The 21,703-nt window shown below is 43.2% G+C and overlaps 1 protein-coding gene across 2 annotated transcripts; it reads left to right on the top strand.

Moving 5' to 3' along the window:
• Nucleotides 1-2,654: 2,654 nt before the first annotated feature.
• On the top strand, nucleotides 2,655-20,450 carry iffo1a (intermediate filament family orphan 1a). 2 transcript variants are annotated; one of them, XM_069681530.1, is made up of 9 exons: nucleotides 2,655-4,011; nucleotides 11,747-11,807; nucleotides 12,276-12,371; nucleotides 15,069-15,209; nucleotides 15,289-15,470; nucleotides 15,586-15,703; nucleotides 17,483-17,584; nucleotides 17,822-17,952; nucleotides 18,129-20,450. In XM_069681530.1, exons 1-9 carry the CDS (start codon nucleotides 3,044-3,046, stop codon nucleotides 18,280-18,282), a joined length of 1,953 nt encoding a protein of 650 aa, XP_069537631.1. In that variant the 5' UTR covers nucleotides 2,655-3,043; the 3' UTR covers nucleotides 18,283-20,450. The 2 variants fall into 2 exon arrangements, with proteins under 2 accessions (XP_069537631.1, XP_069537630.1); XM_069681529.1 differs by having other exon boundaries at nucleotides 15,286-15,470.
• Nucleotides 20,451-21,703: the final 1,253 nt, after the last annotated feature.

Below are 21,703 nucleotides of genomic sequence, written 5' to 3'. Positions count from 1 at the left end.
ACAAACTCCCACAGGAAGTTAATGAAGTGGAAATTGTTTTTTAGGAGTAATACTTGACAATAAATGAAGTTGGAAATTACACTTAAACCATGTCAAAGCCAAAATGTCTAAATCTATTGCAATACTGTACAAAGCTCAGAAATCATTGAACACACTGTACTACTCACTCATAGTCCTATACATGACTTACTGTGTGGAGGTATGGGGAAACGCATAAAAATACAAACTCTATTTTCTTACTGCATAAGAGAGCCATACGAATTCTAAGCAAGAAACCCTATGGTGAGCCAACCAGTCCATTATTTGTCCAGCTAAACGTATTCACATTTAAAGACTTAGTAGATTATAATACAATACAAATCATGTTCAAAGCCATGAATGGACAATTACCATGAAGTATCCAGAGGTTGTTTAAAATGAGCGTCAGCAAAAACGATCTGAGAGGAACATTCCTTTTTGAAAAAGTAAAGACAAGAACAAACGTTAAAAATCATTGTGTGTCAGTCGGGGGGGTGAACCTGTGGAATACCTGTTCTGAAAACATTAAAACGTGCAGTACACTAATCAAGCTCAAAAAACTTTATAACAACAATTGCATTTTCTTTGGAAAATTTAAGTTAATATATAATAATAATAAAGTATGTTAATACCAGTGATGTCCAAAATGATAATACTAATTTATCTGCATTGCTGCTGCCATATCCTTGTGTTTGTGATGATGAGGGTTTTGTAAGGTAAGAGGGGTAGGTGTTTATAAGCTTTAGCTACTGCCTACACCTTTTCGGTTTAGAACTAAGAATTTTGATGGTGCTTTTATCTTCTATCTTTGTATTTAGTTTTGTTTATTGAAAATGAATCGAAATAAATTGAAATTGAATTGAATTGAAATTATCATCTTCAAAATCAAGTCTTAATATAATGAGATGATGATTGGAGTGGAATTTTTCAGCTATTGTGGCTTCATTGATTTTTGTAACTAAATTAAATGAAGTCAAAAAAAGATCTGGTCTGCTGGCCATTGCATTTCTTCACGAAGTACATCTAATGAAATCTAGATTCTTTAATCTCCATACATCCACTAAATGCAGCAGACATCATGGATAAAAAAGCACCACGTTTTTTATCTTGGTAAAGTTAAGGGAGCTTTAATTCAGTATACTGTTGCATTGTTCTGAGCAGGCCTGTTTTGTATTTTAATGCTATATTTTTCTTTCAATGTTTTTAATGCTCTGTTTTTAACCATGTAAAGCACTTTATAAATAAACTTGCCTTGCCTGATCTCTCCTGTCACCTGCTCTGTCTTTAGTTGGGTCTAGAACAGTATTAAAGTCTCCAACCATAATCATCGGTTTATCATAATGTGTAAAGTAAATCCTCATAAAACTAAGGATCATTGCTATTTGGAGCATATATGTTATTAAACATACATGCGCATTCTTAATAGTAACATCTAAAATAATTATATGACCGTTGTCATCACATTCAATCTTATTTAAGCAAAAATCCAGATACTCTCTAGCAAGATTGCACCTGCTCTCTGGTCCCTTACACCATGATTCAAGAATATAGGCCCCTTCCATTCTCGTATACACCTCGCTTCCTCATTCTCAGTGGAGTGTGTCTCTTAGAAACAAATGATATCAAACTCTATTTTTCTGTTAAGCCAAGTAAACATTTCAATTCTTTTAACAGCATTGGCAAGCCCATTACAGTTATAACTGGCTATAGAGGCTGTCATTACCTAACATAATCTAAGAGGATAAAGAAAAAGGGAAAAAAGCTAAAATAGCAAAAATAAAAGAAAGAGAAGGGAAAAAAGCCACTTTGGCAAATTATAAATTTAAATGATAGTTAATTATAGTTAATTTAAATTTATTTAAAAAAAAGAAGAAAAGAAAATTACATAAAAGTGGATTTTAGAGGTTAATAATTACCTTGCTCATGCATAGCTTATCAGCATCAGGTTTCAGCATTATAAGTAGGTGGAAACAGCCGGGGTGTATTACTGTCCTTATGTAACTTGCCATCAATGTAAAGTTTATCTGCAACAAGTCTTACCCTGTGTCTTTTGCTGTTTGAGCTCCCGGTACATGGGGAAAAGTTTGCTTCGTCTCTCCACAAGCTAAAAAAATGCCTGCAATGTTTGTATTTTGAGATGTTGTTCAATAAAGTTGGCCTTATGTTTGCTAACGCTTATTCATCTTTGACCAAACACTGTGAATATCAAACTGTATAAAAATAAATTGGGCATCGTTTTTTACGTTAGAGTACAGTTACAAAGTATTTTGAGACTATTTATATTTAGTAACATTATTTTAATTAAGATGTGAACAGGAAGTTTTGAAATATCCTATTTGAGCAGCTTTAGCTCAAGTGCACCTCTACTCCAATCACTACGGCAGCTCACACAGACTGCCCGGTGCCCTTCTATTACCAACTGTACGGTAAGTGAAAGCCGCAGTCATTCACTTGTGTTTATCCCTGATCTCTGCTGCACCGCTCTGCTCGGACTCATTTCACCTCATTATCTGGAGCCAGAGTTACCGTTTCCTGCTCCCACGGCCAGGTACGGCGCTTACATCTTAATCACAGCGACAAAAATATCTGGTTGTCCGTTTATTCTACGGCTTAGAATAAATAATTGACAGTGCGTGTCGTTACTGTGAGCTACCGACTAGAAATTAGTGCTGCGTAAAAGTAACTCGGTAATCGAATTTGCTGCAGGGGCCAGCTGTGTGTCTGCGAGTTTACAGGCACCTTGTTTTACGTTGTATTGTTTTTATTTCTCTTTGCGCACCGCCGAAGGTTTGCTGTGATATTTTTCTGGTAGTTTTTTCATTTTGCTGCAGTTTCAGGCCTTTAAAGCATCCTTGTAACCGTATTATCTAACCGAAGCCCTCGACTCCTCTGCGTAAAGGTGATCATCGTTTGAAACGGGAGGAGGACTACAGATCGCGGGCTGCTGGGCCTGATTCTGGTTCGGGGAAATAGTCAGATTAACACGGAATTACCTGCCGAGTTGAACACTTAGAAGTCTGGGTTCATGCCGGATTTCGAGCACTTCAGATTTTCCTACTCGAGCATGAATCCGGTCCTGGGGGAGAGCGGCTTTCTGGCCCCGCAGCAGCACCACCACCAGATGACAGGCCAGACCGACTCCGCCATTCCAGACCCTGGCTACTTCCTGGGGGACCATGGCGGGTTCGGGCCGGATGGGTTGTCCGGGCTGGACCTGGGCGCCCTGCCTCCGTCCGGCCTCGCCTACCTGCACCTGAGCGCCCCCCTGCACCGCGTGCCCCCTGCTGCTACGGCGCTGCGTAACGACCTGGGATCCAACATCAGCGTCCTGAAGACCCTGAACCTGCGCTTCCGGTGCTTTTTGGCTAAAGTGCACGAGCTGGAGCGCAGGAACAAGGTGCTGGAGAAGCAGCTGCAGCAGGCTCTGGAGGAGAACAGCGCAGGGGAAGGACACCAGAAGCCGCTGACCAAAGAGATGGGGGTTCAGACTGGATTTATTGGGCCTATCCCACCCAGACCAGGCCTCATCCCGCTCCACAACGCCAACAACTCGGCCTACTTGCCCGGAGGCCTCCTCTCTCCCACCCTGAACCCTCCTCCTCTCTTTGACAACAAATACCTGCAGGAGAACAACCTGAACCCGATCACAGACTCAAACTCCAACCTCACCACTTCCGGTTTCTCCATCAGTCCAGTCATGAGTCCCACAGACCCGTCCAGAACCATGACAAACATGAACGAGAAATACGCCTCTACCACCGGGACAAACACCCCTCCCCCTCCACCCCCGCGCTTCCTCCCCGGGACGATCTGGTCCTTCAACCACACCCGCAGATTCGGCACAGGGAGGGAGTCGTGCGTCACGGGCCCCGGGGTCTCCTGGACTCACCCGGACGGGGTCGGGGTCCAGATCGACACCATCACACCTGAGATCAGGGCTCTGTACAACGTGCTGGCCAAGGTGAAGAGAGAGAGAGACGAGTACAAGAGAAGGTAAGAGTGGTTTTTCACCTGCAGGTTGTTTAAAGTTTCCTGCACAGATTTCTTGTTCAGGCTGAGAATGACTCATGTTCACTGCTGCAACGCTTCAAAATGCAGGAATGCAGACTTTTGGCTTTTGCAGAAAATGGAAAGAAAAGATATAATCCATTTTATACTCCGACTTTTCTTTTTCTTTTAAAAGTAAAGATAACCCAGTTTTTAGAGGTGTTTTGTAGTTTTATGAAGTAGATGCTATAAAGAGGCATTTAGCTGAACGATCGGCCTCTGCTCCGCCTGAAGATTTAGTTATTGATCCCTAAAAAGCTGAAACATGAAATCTATCAGGGCGTATTGATCGTATTTTTCACCCCACAGGCGAAATGCTCGTGTAGTGATCCCCTTTATGTCTCTGGCTATTCCGGGTCGTTGAGGGCATTGATGCAAATCAATGCGCAGGACTACTTTCTGGCAAACTTCACTTAATAGGATCCTTCCTACATTATGTGACGTAAATTTGGCAGAGGATTTTTGCCAAACCTACTTACGTTAAGTGCAGTGAAACTCTACGAACAAGTTCCTTGACTTGACTGGTATTAAATGGACCCAATAAAAGATTCTCACCAGGCTATCACATCGTTTATAACAGCTAGGCTATCTTTACAGCATATATTAAACTTTTTATACAAGCATAAGTTATATATTATTACTTTTGTTCAGTATCGAAGCTTAAAGGTCTTCAAACTGTACTTCCTTAACTATTAGAACACTGTTGATTTTAACAATTTACTCCTTTAATAGACATGACGGTGTTCTCCTTTTTTGTTTTGACCTTTTTATTTTTTCTGTTGTACTACAGTATTGTTACATTATAAGTGAAATAAAGGCATAAAAAAGAAAAGTATTTAGCTTCAGGAAATCAGGAAATGTAAGGAAATCAACTCTTAAAAAGATATATTCAAGTTCAAAACCTGCATGATGTTTCCAAAGTCAGGAATCCATCCATCCATTATCTATACCGATCATCCTGGAGCCTATCTCAGCTGTCACGGGGCGAGAGGCGGGGTTACAACTGGACAGGCCGCCAGCCAATCACAGGGCTGACACATAGAGACAGGCAACCTTTCACGCTCACATTCACACCTACGGGCAATTTAGAGTCACCAATTAGCCTAACGAGCATGTCTTTGGACTGTGGGAGGAAGCCGGACCACACAGAAAGGCCCCCTACATCCGATTCGAACCAGGAACCTTATAGCTGTGAGGCGACAGCGCAACCGCTGCACCACTGTGCCGCCCAAAGTCAAGAATAACTATGTTATTATATTTCTAATCTAGCATCCCAGCAGAGCACGACAAGCAGAATTTATGTAGCTTTTATTCCGAGGAATTTCCTGTATGTCATCATGCTAAAAAGAACCTCTGTCTTGTCTGCAGAGTGTTTTGCTCAGCGTGCAGCACTGACCTGCTCCACACTGACACACATTAACACACAGTCACCCACTGCTGCCTGCTGCTTAAAAAACCCTGAGCTCACACTTTGTGCTTCAGCCTGCTGAGGCAGGAAGCCACCGCAGGACCAACCTTCAGTCACATCGATCTCAGACGCAGCGGGATGTTTCACTGATCAGCAACAACTGTCACTCTGACCCGTGTGTCGCTCACCGTTTAGATGTTCGTGCTGCGCCAAACTACAGTCAAGTTTCACATGTTTGAAAGATATCCGATAGAAATACTAAAGATGTTTCCTCCAGTTAACCTTAGTTTAAGATCATCCTGCTTCATGGAAAGACGGTTCGATTTGATGTGAACTGAGGAGGGAATGTTTGTAGTTTTTTATCCCGCTTTGCAAAGACTTTCTGAACTTAATAATTTGATATCTGAATATTTTCTTTACTCTTTCCCTTGAGGGAATTTTGTCATTTTTCAGGTAGCATCCTGGGAGTCTTTGGGAGGCATGCACGCGTTTTACACACTTCTTTTAGACATGATGTCACCAAAGAGCTGCAAAGTTGGAGGTTGTGTTTTTGGTGTCCAGGCTTTCACCTTTAAAAGTCACTTTTTTGCAGAAGATGTTAGGTGACTCACAGTTGGAGCTCTATGATTTTTAGATGACATTAAACTCTCCTGATTGACTTGTCCGCCCATATTTGGAACGAACGTCTTTAAAAGCATATAGTTTCTTTATAACGTTTAAGTCGGCTACAACTCCCAGGGTGCATTGGAGAAGGTTAGATTTTTATTGCAAGCTCTGCTAACGCTGACCTGAGGTGAAATGCATGTGGAAAATACCTGGTACTTTTTTGGTATCACCTTGGCCGAGGTTCAAAGCGAGCTGCGCCGATAGTAAAAGGACGTGTGAAAACTCTGCAGACCACTGACTGCTGAACGAGCATCTTCACATGCAACACACCAACTGTTTGTTTAGCGTTCTGCAGCTGTGTCTATGCATAGAGTGAAAGATTGGAAATACGCAGTTAAATATGTTAATACATTGCTAAGTTAATTGAGTCAACAACATTATGCACAGTTCCTGCTAATGTGTGTGCAGATCCACCCACTCCGAGGCGGCGTCATGCACACTCGCATCACACACTTTAAGGACTATTTTCATGGCTTTTGCCGTTATTGACAGGACAGTGGATGGAGTCGGAAACAAGGGCAGAGAGAGTGGGGACGACATGCAGCAAAGGGCCGAGGGGCTGCTGCCTCTGTATATGTGGCGCACGTTTTAACTGCTGAGCTACACACACTGCTATGACGTACTTAACCTTCCTGCCTGTGTTTGTGTCCCATTGAATACAAGAACACAGATGACACAAGTATGTTCAGTCCCTATCTTACTGTTTCGCTGCGAACGAGGCCTCACTGGGCTCGTTGGCGCCTCGGGCCGTGATTTATGTCAAGGAATATTAAGGATATTTATAAAAGAGAACTTTGCAATGGAAATTGCGGTCGAGGAAAAATAGCAGAATCAGAAGCTGCTCTTATGTCGCACCGGTATCGTAAAGGATTTCTCCCAGGAGAGAGGAGTGATTCAGTTTTGCTGTGACGGTGTTGTTGCCTGTAGGTCTGAAGGGAGGGGGTGTTAAACATGAGCTGTTGTTTTTCTCGCACATCCTCCCCTCCTTTCTTTCTTGGTCCTCTTCTTTTTCTCCCTTTCCGTCTCTTCTTCTCCTCCTTCTCCTCTTCTTCCTGCTCCTCCCAGCTGGTTGTGTCCCGGTACCTGCAATGCAGCACTGGCCTGTGACCGCCAACAGTGATGTCACCCGGTCTGCCATCTCTCGTCTCTGTCTCCTCTTCTGTCTCCATTTTATCTCTCTTACCCTCTGCCTCCCTCATGAAATCTCTCTCTCTTGTTTCCCTCTCTCTCTCTCGCTCTCTCGTTTTAAATTGTTTGCTGCCGTCCCTGCTGACTCCTCATTCATCTCTGCCCTTCTGCCTGCCTAGTTTCCACCCCCTCCATCCATCACACATGCAGCCTCTGCAGCGTCAGGGAGGTGCTGACTTCATCATTAACATCATCACCATCATCTCCGTTCCCACACACAAACACTCACCCCTCTTTGGAGTGCTCTCTCTCTCTCAATTCATTACAGTTTTTAAACATCTTTATTGTCATGTTGCTTTGATCAGAAACCACATGCTTTAATCTGCAGCTACGACAACAGCAACTCTCAGGGGAAGATTTCCAACAGATGTTCGAACGAGCCTGCAGGTGTTTGTTCCCACTCAGCCACAAGAGCATTCGTGAGGTCCTGTGCTGATATTGGTTTGACTCGCTCACAGTTTATATTCCAGTTTATCCCGAAGGAGTTGGATGAGTTTGAGGTCAGGGCTCGGTGCAGACCTGTCAACGTCTTCAACACAGAACTGGCAACGAACATTTCTTTGTGGCTTTGTACGGTGGCCGACGCTGCAGCGGCCCAAACGATTTCCATTTGAAAAAACAGGCTGCAAAATCAGAAACGATGCAAATTCAAAAACACATGCAAAAGTCCAAAACACATGCAACGACGGAAACGCACTGCAAATAAAACACACGTGCTGCAAAAGGTCGCTGCAAATCCAGTCAACACAACGGAAGAGCTCCAGGCCTGCAGGGGGCGCTCGGTGTAACGTAACAGCTAAGAGCAAGAGTTTAGTTTAGTTTAGTACTTTAGTTGCCAGGGGCCGTGCACAACACAACTGTTGGGCCAGAGTTCGCTATATAGCTAATTTACATCTGTGGTAATCTAAGTGTTGCTTCCATTAGCTATGTATCAAAGTTAGCCATGCAGCTAGCTGTACTATCAGCTGACTGTGCCCGGTGTCGGGCTCTGAGCACGGGGATGTGTAATGCCAGGTAGCTCACAAAAGCTACACTCAGCAGTGGTCACTTAAGCATCTCTATCTGTCCATCTGGAGCCGTTTCATATCAACAGTTGTGTGATCTCTCTGCTCATGTTATAGAGGGGTGTTTTAGCACAGCAGTCAGAGACACTTTGGGTTTGTGTGTTTTTCACCTTGCATGCATTTGATGCGTTTTTTTGCAGCACGTTTTTTTCTTTTGCAGCGCGTTTCTGTTGTTGCATGTGTTTTGGACTTTTGCATGTGTTTCTGAATTTGCAGCCTGTTTCTTCTAATGGAAACCGTTTGGGCCGTTGCAGCGCGATGTCCCCTGTCGGCCACAGTAGCCATGTGCACGGGTGAATTCATATTGAATGACTTTTATTTACTAGGATGAAACCCTTGAGATGTACCATCTCGTTTTCAACGGGGTCCCAACAGAAAAGTTCACAACAGGAAATCAAAACTGACAACAAAAGAACAACGGAAAATCGGAAAATCGAAAATAAGCAAATAAAAATAATTTTAAAAAAAGGCAATTGTTATCAAAACACAGACAGACCACTGAAACAACACACATAGGCAAACAAACACATGAGCATATTAACATATAACAGTTTACATTAAACTTAAAACACACTGCTATGTTTAATATCACTGTGTGCCGAAGACCTAAAACACACTTCTGTCATTGGACTAAAGGAGAGAAGTTTTGGCCTTATAATGTTACACACGTTTGTCTCTGCAGGCTGAAACGCTCCCTCTCAAATGTCAACCTTCTCACCTCGCCATTACCTCCTCATAATGGATGCACTGTGAGGTTGCAATGACTCACAATGTGTGTGTAAGGGAGAGAGAGAGAGAGAGGGAGAGCCAGGCTGCCTGTTGGTGATGCTACACGCTAGCTGACACTGCAGCCATCAATATGCCGTAATATATTAAAGGGAAGTGTTGGTTTTAGCTCATTTACTAGCTGCTGGGTATTTTCCCAAACATACATTAATTTCCTCCCTTCCAGGCAGGCTCTGGCTCCGGTTTATTCCAGTTCACTTTTAAAATCAATACTTGAATCCTGTTTGAGAGACGGATACTCCGAAACTATGAATATTTAATAACAGGCAGGGAGAACTCTTTCAAAGCTCTTTTTCTTCTTCATGTTCAGATTTGAAAGTTGCATTTGCAGAGGCCAACAAATGGTCATGATAGGATAGGATACATTCAGGATGTTTGAACAAGGTAAATAGAGGTGGATTGCAGTGAAGTCATTCTGGGATCAACGAAAAACGTTTTTAACAAGATTTTGCATCATCCTCGAGTTATGCAATAATCAGACAGAAATCCAGTTAGTCTCTGCAGAGCTGCGTGTTGAGACTGACAAACAGCAGAGCAACAAGGACCCCAGCTCTCACAGTGACACCCTCCTCTCTGATGTCTCTGTTCAGACAGTAACATATCCGTGTCTCCGGCTCTCTCTCGCTCTGCGACAGCTGCAATAAACCAGAACCTTGTTTCACTGAAAGCTTATAACCTACATGTGACTTACTGTGTCTTACACTGAAATTTGTTGACATGGTGGCAGTTTGATCTGAGGTCGCCCACATGAGACATGATGTCATTATTTCAGTGCTCCAGCAGCTAGGCTGAGGCAGTGAAGGTGTGAAGGACAGAAGGGTCAATCAGATGGGGAGAGTCAGAGGACCCGGGGTGGTTTGTGACGGTGACGATGCATCAGATGAGTGTAAAGTCAGAAGCACAGATGTTTGAGCTCAGAAGCAGGAAAGTGTAAGAGATCAGACGTGGTGTTAACGCCGCTGTTTTTTGATGCTCCGCTCTGGATCAGAAGAAGACTTGGGTTGGCACCGATGCAATGGATCTTGTAACTCAATCAAAGGGGATTTCCTTCTACGGTGTCCATTTGAGGACATTTCACACCCAACTGAAAAGGCTCAGTTCTACACTGCAGCTTTTATCAGTGCTGCACTCACTGAGCTGACACATGAGCATGCTATCATGCTACCTGCCCAAACTAAAGTAAGGGTGGCATGCTAATTGTTAGCATTTAACAATTGAACAATTTGGCAATTTTAGATGATGTTTTTTGGACATTTTTGCCTTGACAGGACAGGATGTTGGAAACAGGGGGAGAGAGAATGGGGGATGACACACGACAAAGGGCCAAGGGTGGGAGTCGAACTCGGGGCCTGTAGCCTCTGTGGATGGGATGGGAGATTCAACAGCTGAGCTAAACCAGCGCCCCGTTTTTACCTTCTTAGTGACATTATTCAGTCACAAAAATGTAATAGTTTAAATAACGTCCGGCCTCAGCTTTATAAAATGTACTTATTAGTGGTTTTAAATTATCCAAGAAAGAGAGTACTTGGAAATGGTATAGAAAGGGAAGAAAAACAGACAGGTGTGCATCCTGACACCAAAAGTAATCGTGATATTTTACTCTGAACATAAATAAATGACCGACTGTATTTAAGAAGTAGCCTTAGCCACTGTGACATCAAGTACTGGTTTGTGTGCTGTATTTTTCAAGCCCTTTTGCTGTATTTAACTTGTTTTTTTGAGCCTGAAGTGAACATATTTGGACAGGCGGGTGGATACCTAAAAGGTCCGCCTATCACTCAAACCAGCCACGCCCTTAATGATGCATAACTTTAAGCCTTGATATGATTGAAACAGGGGTTGATGTAAAAATTCACCCGTACAGTTGTTTGTACCGGGCTGTGAACATGTTTAATTCTGCTGTAAAGTTCAGCATTTTAACATGGGGCCTAATGGGGACCGACTCGCTTTTGGAGCCCGCTCTAGTGGCCACTTTAGGAACTGCAGCTTTTGACATTTCCGCGATGACGTCATTGATCAGCCCTGGAGGTTCCTGCTTGGTTTCACACTGCTAATACCTTGTTGTAACGTCACTCTGCTCGTGTTTCTTTGTGCTTTAAGCTGATGTTTCATGAGACCTGGTTTGTATCACATAAGAGGAGCTATCACCACAAGAGCACTCGCAGTCCTGCAGTGTGAGCTCTGCCGCTTCTCTCTTTGGGTGTATTTCTGTCTCTCCATAGAGACCACTGAGCTCCTCGTCCTCTGCATGCACTCAGCATGGGCTCCTCTTATGTAACACCTGCTGAGTAATACGAGTGCATGCTGGAGGAGCCTTGATGCTGCACGGCGTAGGTCAGCCGGGTGAACGTGGTGGGCTTTGCCTTAAAGCTGCAGAGATAAAGATCAGGAAGCTGGACGTAACACCGTTCACATCGGGACACACATTCAGCTGTCCGCTAAGATTGTGACATGGTTTCAAACTATTGCTGCATCTCAGTTAGATAAAGTCTGTTAATATTCTGTGATGTTCTCATGTGACAACCTGCTGCTTTATCTTTTACATTTCTTCTTTGTGTGTGTTTTGCAGATGGGAGGAGGAGTACACAGCCAGGATGGACCTGCAGGAGAAGGTGGTGGAGCTGGAGGAGGTGAAGTCACATTTAAAAAGCTCCAGTTCAGAACTCCATCAAAGAAAATGTGTTTTTCTTTAACTGCAGCTGCATTTCACCAACAACAAAAATGTGGCTCATCGTCTTCATCTTCTGAACACACATCAACTCGTCTTCCTTTTAAAGCTCCAAGTGTTGAAACCAAATGATCTTTGGGACACGAAGCTTTATAGGAAATATATTTGTATTAAGATGCACGTGACAAAGTGAATCATTCTCATGTTGCAAACTCTCCTTCAAATATTAATGTTTATATTTTAATCTACGTCTGATGTGTAGCTGAAACAGAAACTACAATTGGAGGATGAATTATAGAAAAGACTGCACAGTTACAAAATTCACTATAACATATGTGATACTTGAGCGCCTAACTTATCTTTATATTTAGATTATAATGTAATTCTACGTGTGTGTGTGTGTGTGTGTGTGTGTGTGTGTGTTTTGCAGGACCTGCAGGAGAGCGAGGTGTGTCAGGATGAGCTCGCTCTGAGGGTGAAGCAGCTGAAGGCCGAACTTGTGCTCTTTAAAGGACTCGTCAGCAACGTAAGTCTGCTACCTGAACAAAAGCAGGGGTTGATACACATGAAACAAAAACCAAACACACACCACCAGGCCGACATTTAGTCTGGTTTAAGTCCAACTCTACCTTGTTCCTTTCAGCGTGCAAGACATGTGTCCACACATTTGCAATGGTTGCGGTTTCCCAGCCAATACAGGTAGCCATGACTCGGTTCCTGAGGTCTGGATGGAGTCCATTCACCAGGGCAGTCTTTAACAGGGCGCTGTATGCCTCATTGTCTGAGTCAATGCCAGAGTGAGCTGCGAAAACAGTTTCCATACGAGTGCGATAATCAGCGACTGACTCACCCTCCCTCTGCTTGGTGTTGTGGATGTCAGACCAGCAGACCCTCAAGGGGAAAGCTGTATGCACTGCCTCATACAGCCTGTCCACCATCGTGGTAAAGTCCCTTGTTCCAACTACTGGGCTGCTGGACCAGTCGGCAGGTCGGATGTTGGCCCATCTGAGTTTGAAACACCTGCGACAGACGGCCTCTACTTCCTGCAAGGTTGGGTTATACATGGCTAACAACTGTTGCATGGCTGTGACCCATTTCTCACCTCCAATCCTTTGTGGGTCAGGCAGCTCCTCTGCGACCTCCTTAAGTTCATCCAGTTGCCATGGCCTGTACACCAACACCTCCGGATCCCAATGACTGTGTGTGTCTTCACCTGTTGGCCTTGGCTGGGGATTTGGGAACATCATCATGGGCATTTGTTGTATAGCCCCTTTGTCCCCTTGGCTCCGCAACCAATAGTCGAACGACGCTGCTAATGGAGACTTGACGGGAGGAACAAGGTTAGTCTTTGTCACTTTGGGGGTTACAAGCAGGTTGGATAGGTCAGGGTATAATGTTGCCCCTTCCCCCTCCTCCTTGGGGTCATCAGGAGTCTCAGCGGTTGGGGAATGTGTTTCATGACCAGCAGGAGTTGCAGGCATGGAGACAGCATATGGCGGGGGGAAAGCCCTATCTCTTCCCCTACGTTTACTTCTCTCTTTCTGCCTTTCACATGCATTTTCATCTTCCATCTGCTTCACCATCACACCAGCTATTGTCTTAGCTTCCCTTATTTCTGCTTCCCTTTCCCACTTCTGGTAAGCCTGCCAAGACATTCTTTTCTTTCCTACTTTCTTTCCCTGTTCACGTTCTTCTATAAGCACTCTACACCTTCTTAAACACTCTGTGCTCAATGTGCCTATTAATGGAAACACCCCCTGTGTGATATGGTGCCAAAGTGGAACATCCTCAACCACATTTTTTCCCCATTTGTCTACCATCAATTTAGTAGGACCTGAAAGAGGGTCAGGTAAAGGTTTTAGTTTTCCTGTTTTGTTCCCCATGGTGTACCTGACTCAGTAGGACAGCTGTGCTTGCACGTTCAATGGGCTTATCTTTCACACAAAATTCACAGTCACACTGATCTTCCCATACAAGTATGGTTGGATCTTATCAAGCATACACTACCTTTGGGTAACTTATTCAGCCAGGTGGTTTCGACACATTCGTTCTGAGCAACGCACCCCTGTAGTACACATGAATATGTACTAGACACTGAATGAGCAACCGCAAAGTTTATTCTTTATATATTTCATAGATTTTTCAATCATACGCCCATTTTATCACAATGTGCAATACCCTTATAATGTGTTAAATTACTATAATATCATTATGTTCCAACAAACATATTTAACTTCTGTGAGGATTATCTAAAAGTCCTCCACCCTTTTACCCTTTTTTCTTTCTTTTCTTGATTCCCCTTGTCAGTTCTAACAACCTTTTTTCCGGAATTACATAGAACTGGTCTACAATACCACAAAGGATTTACATGCCAACGGGCTCTGCTCCCCCAAGGAAATCCATCAGAGAAATACAACCATACGTTAGTTTCACAACCGCTTGTCTGGAATTACGCTGAAACTAGTTTCCAATACCACAAAGGAATTGCAAGGAAACAGTTGTCCTATCACACAACAATTACACAGGTACTACCAAGAAAATGATTCATAACACCGTACTCACCCCAATAAAAATAGATGGAGCATCCACTGTTCGAAACCCTTGTCTGACTTCAGGCGGGTTCCTATCACCCTTTTTTGTGGGGAGGTCACCCTGAGTCTCAATAAAGACCCCTGCCGGCAGTTTACCCTCAGTCCAGACTCAGGAGTCGATCAGCGACATGTCCATCCCACTTCTGACACCAAATGTGAGGGCAGTTCTCCTCCTGAAGATAATTTGTGAAGAACAAGCAAACTCAGTGTTATGAATCAAGTCTCTTTACTTACATTTTACATGCAGCATGGAGAGTGCGAGAGTGGAAGTGCGAAAGTTCTCTCCCTTGCTGTTGCAGTGTTCAAGCTTATATACAACATCAACAACCCCCTACCCCATCCCCACATGGTACTTCACTCAGCCACATGGCCTTCATCAGCAAGATAAGATGATCCTTCTCTGCTCTCCAGGGGAAACCAAGGGAAACCAAGTCAACGTCATAAAATAAATTGCCCCCCCATATAAATTAAAATTTAGACAAGTTACCCCCTTGATGATCCCTGGAAAATTCCCACAAAAGTCCTTAAATTAATAAGAATTCAGACCACACAGTCATTTTGAATTGTTCTCTTTAAATTCCTAAAGTAGTAAAATTAAGACTCAAAGTAAGACTCCTCTCTGTGTCCATCAGAACCTGTCAGATCTGGACAGTAAGATCCAGGAGAAGGCCATGAAGGTGGACATGGACATCTGCCGCCGCATCGACATCACAGCCCGCCTCTGCGACGTCGCCCAGCAGAGGAACTGTGAGGACATGATCCACATGTTCCAGGTGTGTTCACTGTCGTTAGAGTCCTCGACAGAACAAGTCATCCAGCTTCACTTTAAATAAACACGCCTCCTTTCAGCAGGTGGCCACGCCCCCTTCCACGCTGAGCGGCCGGGCCAGGAAACAGAGCGGGCAGTCGGCGAAGGGGGACGGAGACGAACTGAGCATGTCCGAGGGCGAGGGGGGCGGGGCTAAGGATGAGGAGTCGTGCAGCACTTCGGCCAATCAGATCAACGAGCAGATGCAGAGGATGCTGAATCAGCTGTAGGTGTTCTGACCAATTATGCTTCATAGTACAAAACATGTAGTTGATATATCTAATGCGTGTGCGTGTGCGTGTGCGTGTGCGTGTGCGTGTGCGTGTGCTTGTGCTGTCCAGGAGGGAGTGTGAGTTTGAGGACGACTGCGACAGTCTGGCCTGGGAGGAAACAGAAGAAACTCTCCTGCTGTGGGAAGATTTTCCAGGATACCCGCTGGGAGTGGAAACACAGGGAGAGGTGTGTACACACACACACACACACACTCAATAGTATGTTCAAGATTTATGGTTTAAATCTTCTCTTAAAGGGATAGTTCAGGTTATTTGAAGTTGGGTTGTAAATGCCAAACTATCCCTTTAAGAAACCAAAATGAAAAGACGGGACCACAACTTCAGTTTTGTTTGAATGTATCTATAAGAAAAACTGTTTGTCATTACCTTAAGAATTCTGTCAGTTAAATAAAACATGCTGTCCTGCCATGAAAGCAATAGAGACGATATCGCCAACGAATCGATTGTTAAAGAGATGAAAGACAAAAAGGAGACAAAAAGATTCACAGTAGAAAAACTGTGTCAAATCTTGTACCTGTAACTTCAGTCTGTGTGCAGGTTACTTCAGGGCCACGCTTGATGTGGGAAATATCAGTTTTCTGCTTTCAATCTTCACAATTTAAACAAAAGAGTTTTAATTTTTTTCAGTCGTTATCTTTCCCCAACAAATACACATTCACTAGAATTTTTTCGTGCTGTTTTTAAGGTTTGCAAAGACTGATTTTCAGTGGCAAAATGACCCTTATTGTACGGTGGCCTTAAGAGCTCAGTTCACAGCAACTTAAGAAGACACATGCAAAAACACAAAACACAAGCAAAAACATCATCGATGTGAAAACGCATGTGTAAAAAGGGAAAATTCTAAATATCTAAACATGCATCTTCAAAAAACAACGAATAATGAGAAGTGAAAGCCACAGCAGAATTGAATCAGAGTCACAGAGGCTAAAGCAGTCATCAGCAGCACTTAATGATGCTTTCACTGACCCCCTCCAGCTCTTTAAATATCTAATTTCCCAGCGTCAGTGAAGGCATCACTGTTTCATGTTGGTGACTGTTTTCTTTCGTCCCACTGACCTCATCTATCGAAAATAACTTGATGCTTGTTGATGCTTCAGTGTTTGTGTCGGGTCTGATGGTGCTGACAGGTCGACACATCTCTCTGCTGACCTGTAAACCGTCTTTAACTCAATAATCCGGCGAGGTTAACAGGCGTGTTAGATAAGAGCAGAAGGAGACACCAACACAGATTAACAAACCAAACACAGCCACACAGTGAAGGTTTCTTATTTTAGGTCCTCGGACCTCAATCGTCTCAGGCCTGTGGGAACAAACTGTGACTGAGCGACGTTTCCCGCACTCTTTATTTACTTCAAGCTTCAATTTAAATAAACTGTGATCATAATTTAAAAAATGCCCGGGTAAAAAAAGTTACTATTATAATGTCATTGATTAATTTCTTAAGTCAAATATATGTCAACAAAAAGACAACTTGCATGTGCAGGGACAAAACCTGCATAGCTTCTTGTTCCTTCACAATAAAAGCCCCTACTTCCTCCTAAAGCAGGACGGTGTGTACACTCGCATAAAGGCAGTTGTGATGATTGTTGGAGCCTGTGGTAAAAGTCAAGTATCTGTATTAACAGGCATCAAACTTTTATCTCATCTTATACAACTTATTTTAATGCAACCTGCACAAAAGCTTGTAAGAATGTACGTTCTTGAATGCACTTTAATACCGAGCTTGTTTGGTTTATTAGTCGTGTTCCTCGTCCTGTATCTACTCCTACATTTTCTCTAAATTATGTGATGTTTCTATTTAATTTGAGTTAAACTTAAAAAAGAAAAAGACACCAACCAGCGACATGTTTTACTGTCTAAAATACTTCTTACTAATGATAGAAACAGTTCAAATCAGCTGTTGGGGCATAAATCAACAGGGTTTTATTCTGTGCTCTCCTTCCAGCTGCAGCAGCAGGAGGAGTCCATTGAGGAGGTGATTAAAGACACAGAGTCTCTGTTCAAATCCAGAGAGAAGGAGTACCAGGAGACCATCGACCAGATCGAGGTGGGGCTGCTTTTGTGTGACGCTGAATTGTAGTAGCAGTAGTATAATACTTTGCCTCTTTCTCCGTGCATAGTTCCCATTTCAGCCCTTTCTTTAACTCATTTAGTGATTGTTTTAAACATAGACGCACGTCAGTCTCCTGGATGACCTACAGATATCGCCAAACACTGTCACACCTTCATGATTCCTCTCAGTCTGCAGTGTCAGAGGCGTTAATGGATTTGTGTTTTGTGTCAGCTTGAACTGGCCACAGCAAAGAGCGACATGAACCGGCACCTGCACGAGTACATGGAGATGTGCTCGATGAAGAGAGGGCTGGACGTGCAGATGGAGACCTGCAGGAGACTCATCACACAGAGCGGAGACAGGTAACGCACACACCACCTCCACAACATACTTCATATAATGCTCTTACGGTTGTTTGGTTTCCGTCTTATTTTTTAATTCTATTCCTGTTTGCATCAAAAACACTAAGAAAGATTGCTTGTATGTGTTGTGAGGTTAAAAGGGTGGGAATCCGTCTTCATGTGTCCTCCCTCTGCAGTAAGTCCCCCTCTCTCATCACGCTGACGGTGGACGACTCCGACAGCGATGAGAAGGAGAAGAGGAAGCCGGCACTTTCCGCTGACACCGAGACCAGAGAGTCTTACTGCGACGCCAACGCCGCCATCCCTCCTCTGACCTGGAGGAAACCCTAACACACACTCCAACACACACTCTGCTGGTACTCCAACAACATCCTCTGCTATGCTTTTTGAAAGCAGGAAAACACATCAGAAGTTATGTCTCTGTGTTTTTGTCGATCTAATCAGTAGATTAGTTAAAAACCAGCAGATCTAAAATGTCTTTTTTGGGTATTTAAGCTTCGCTGAAAGCATTTATACTGGTCACAAGCTCAGCTGAGCAAACAGGTCGACCTAAATCAGTTTATGGCTGCAGAAATGTCTCACTAACTTCCTCATAAAATCATAGTTTGCTTGCAAAGCTTAAAATGTCTGTAGGACAGATTTGAGCTTGATTAAAAAGATATTAATTCTTCACGTGTGTCAGCGCTGCCCTCCGGTGGTTATCCGCTGTAACTGCACCTCAGTGAAGGTCAACAAGAACAAAATGGCACTTTGATAAAGACACACACTGACTGCGTTTTTCTTTTGCACACTGATCTTCTGTTTAGTGCAGGAGACGATTGTTTGCACATTTTCTGTAATGAAGCCTCTCAGCTGCAGAGCAGAGAGGCAGAGACGCACAAAGAGAGAGTTCGCACATTCACTGTTCATTCAAGCAGTAAAGGTGGCCATATGAATGAATAGTTTACTTACTAATTCCACCTTATTTATCAATAATAATGCTTGTTTTTATCTTGTCCGCTGCTGCAGCTTTAACCTCTTAAGCATTCGACAGAGAGATCTCAAACTATAGACGCCCGGCTTGCCTTAAACTGAAATCCATTATTTCAGACAAATGACACCGTCTCTCATTAAAAACACATTTTATCTGCATTAAAGTAAAAGTTTATCCTGATAACGGTCCTGAAAAAGGATCTTGACAAGTTTGATCTTCATGTTACATCATTTGTTTGCCACAACACTTAAAACGAACTGCATTAGTCATTATATTAAAAAAGCGGATTTTCTTTTCCAAACAAATCAGACAATCTTACTGCAAATCTGTTACAAAAAAAACGAATCATCACAGCAGAAAGTGGTGTCGGTAAGATTACATTTCATAGTACGCAAAAGAACCATTTCCGTGCGTGTAGGACACCTTTTCATCCCTAGGTCCTCACGCGCACATACGTGATCTCCTCAGTGAGTCAGCAAACAAGAGAGAGAGATTGATTCATGGCTCACGCCTATACGACACCAAAACAAAGCCAGCGAACTGACCTTATGAACAGCAGCCAGCTAAATATTGGGAGCAACATACTGTAGTATTATTGAGCCCAACATTAAAGATATTCCAGACGAACGTGAAGTGAAAGTCGGTATTAAGCAGAACATTGATTTCATCATTTGGCAACATAAGTTTAAGAGAGACTAAAATGAAAGCAGTCCTACGTATAAGAAGTTAATTCAGCGTCACCCTGTTGCATCAAACTCTGAAGGCCACTTCAGATCAATGATCCGCAACGAGACTGGATGCACCTGCCCAAAGAATCCCCTGACATGAACTGGGCCGTTCACATCAAAGCAACGCAACGCACACAGACGCAGCTGACCGTCTCCATAGCAACGACGCACTGACATACCCCACTACTTCTGCGTTAAGACTATAACGTTAGTATTAGGCCCAGGTTACATGACTTGACTAGCTGGATTTCTGTTATTGTTATTAAAAGAAGTGGATGACAGTGACAGTGACGTGCTCGCAGTGTTAGCTGTAACACTGATTAATAAACGTTTGGAAAGAGACGATCTGGAGCCGCCTTTAGCTGCTGCAGCGTCAGAGACAGGATGCCTACGCAGACGCTGTTTCCTGATCGGCTGAAGTGAAATATATCTACATCATTCAGTTCTTAAACTGCATTTGACAAGTCAAACCCAACACACACAATAAACTTAATCCAACATTGCCGACATTTAGGTGTCAGAAACGCTTTCATGTAATAACCCTTGACCGTTGCCTGAGCGGTGAATGGATGGAGCCACAGACTCATGAACAGAAGATAGCAAAGAAAGGAAAAAGAATAAAAGACAGGATGTTCTGTTGTCACAGTTTTATCTTCATAGAAATATTATAATAAAATGTACGCACAGTGCGTACAGGATTGCGTCTGCCGGCGCCTCTGTTTTCCAGGATGTACGGTCTCTTCAACCACTTTCTTCTCCAACCAACAGTAAACAGCCAAAGAGCTGCAGCTTCTAAATTGATTACCTTTACCTTACCTTTAGATCAACTTGAAATGACTTCGTGTTTCATTCATGCAAGATAGAAATCACTTTACATCTTTGTTTGTTAAAATAAGGGTTGACAATTGGAAGAATCTTACAGCTGACGCAGATTTAAACTCTTCTTTTGAAGGAAAGGTGTCGTATTTATATGCCATCGATCAATGCTGCAGGAAAGAGTCCCAGAACCGCTCAGACAGCTCATGCTTGTGATAGTTCAAAATGTTTATTGCAGCAGCAGAACATAGCTTGTGTTTGGCCTCTAGGCTCCGACCTCACCACTCCTCGCAGGTTTACTTTACATGCAGACATTTGAGGAGTGATGAGATAATATCTTAAACCCTTCTAGCCGGAGCCTGCAGGTGGATGCTGGGGTGGTGGTGGGGCTGAAAGTGTGAACTGAGCAGAGGGAGAGACCGCCACGTTAGGAGGAAGTGTGTCAGGTGATTGTGGAGAATGAATTATGAGCTGCCTGCCTGAAGTAGCTCGCAGGCGTCGCTCCATTTGTGGTGTTTTGAAGTCGTGCAACAGCTGTGTAGTTTGTTCATGGCTTAACGTTGGCTTTTTATGATGCTGCAGAAACTATAAAAGTGGTGTTCACTTGAAAATGTTGTTTGCTGCAATGACCCAAAGGAAAAGCTTCATGCTAACAATCATTCATCCCTGCAGCACTCTATTAGCATCCGCTATCAAGGCTATATAATCATTTCCTTCATCTCTAGTGCAGAAATAACAAAGGATCGATCAGTTTAGAAGACGTCAGACACTTGGCAAAAACAGATGTAAGGCTATTTTATTTTACAAAAGTAAAAAACCTATTTTAAGAAATATTTATGCTCAAAAATGTACAGTTTGTAAAGGCTGAATATTGTATCTAATGTATATAAAGGCTGTGTATAATGCTGAACCATCTGATGCTGTAAGAGTCATGCTGTTAAGATGTACATTTAGCTGATGGCATCATTTTGTTTATACCGTTTCTTTAGTTTTAGCATTGCTAATGTTGTTTCTGTTGCTGTGTTAGAGTTCCAACACCTGCAGCAGTGATCAACAGGTAAAGTGTACATATGTTGGAGAGGAGCTGCAGGAGGTGTTTAAACAGAAACAAATCCTGATTCTTGCCTAGTTTGTGCCAGTCTTTCTCTCTTTGTTGTCATGCCGCAGTGAACGTGTCTCACAGTTCACCTCTTCATACACATGTTTGATTCAATGAATGTCTGCTCATCACATA

This window comes from Semicossyphus pulcher, unplaced genomic scaffold (assembly GCF_022749685.1).
Source record: "Semicossyphus pulcher isolate SPU_LCO1_2020_fin unplaced genomic scaffold, fSemPul1.0.p SCAF_5, whole genome shotgun sequence".
In the NCBI taxonomy this organism is placed as follows: domain Eukaryota; kingdom Metazoa; phylum Chordata; class Actinopteri; order Labriformes; family Labridae; genus Semicossyphus; species Semicossyphus pulcher.
The sequence above is the reverse complement of the archived record's forward strand: the minus strand, read 5'-3'. Positions and strand labels throughout refer to the sequence as shown.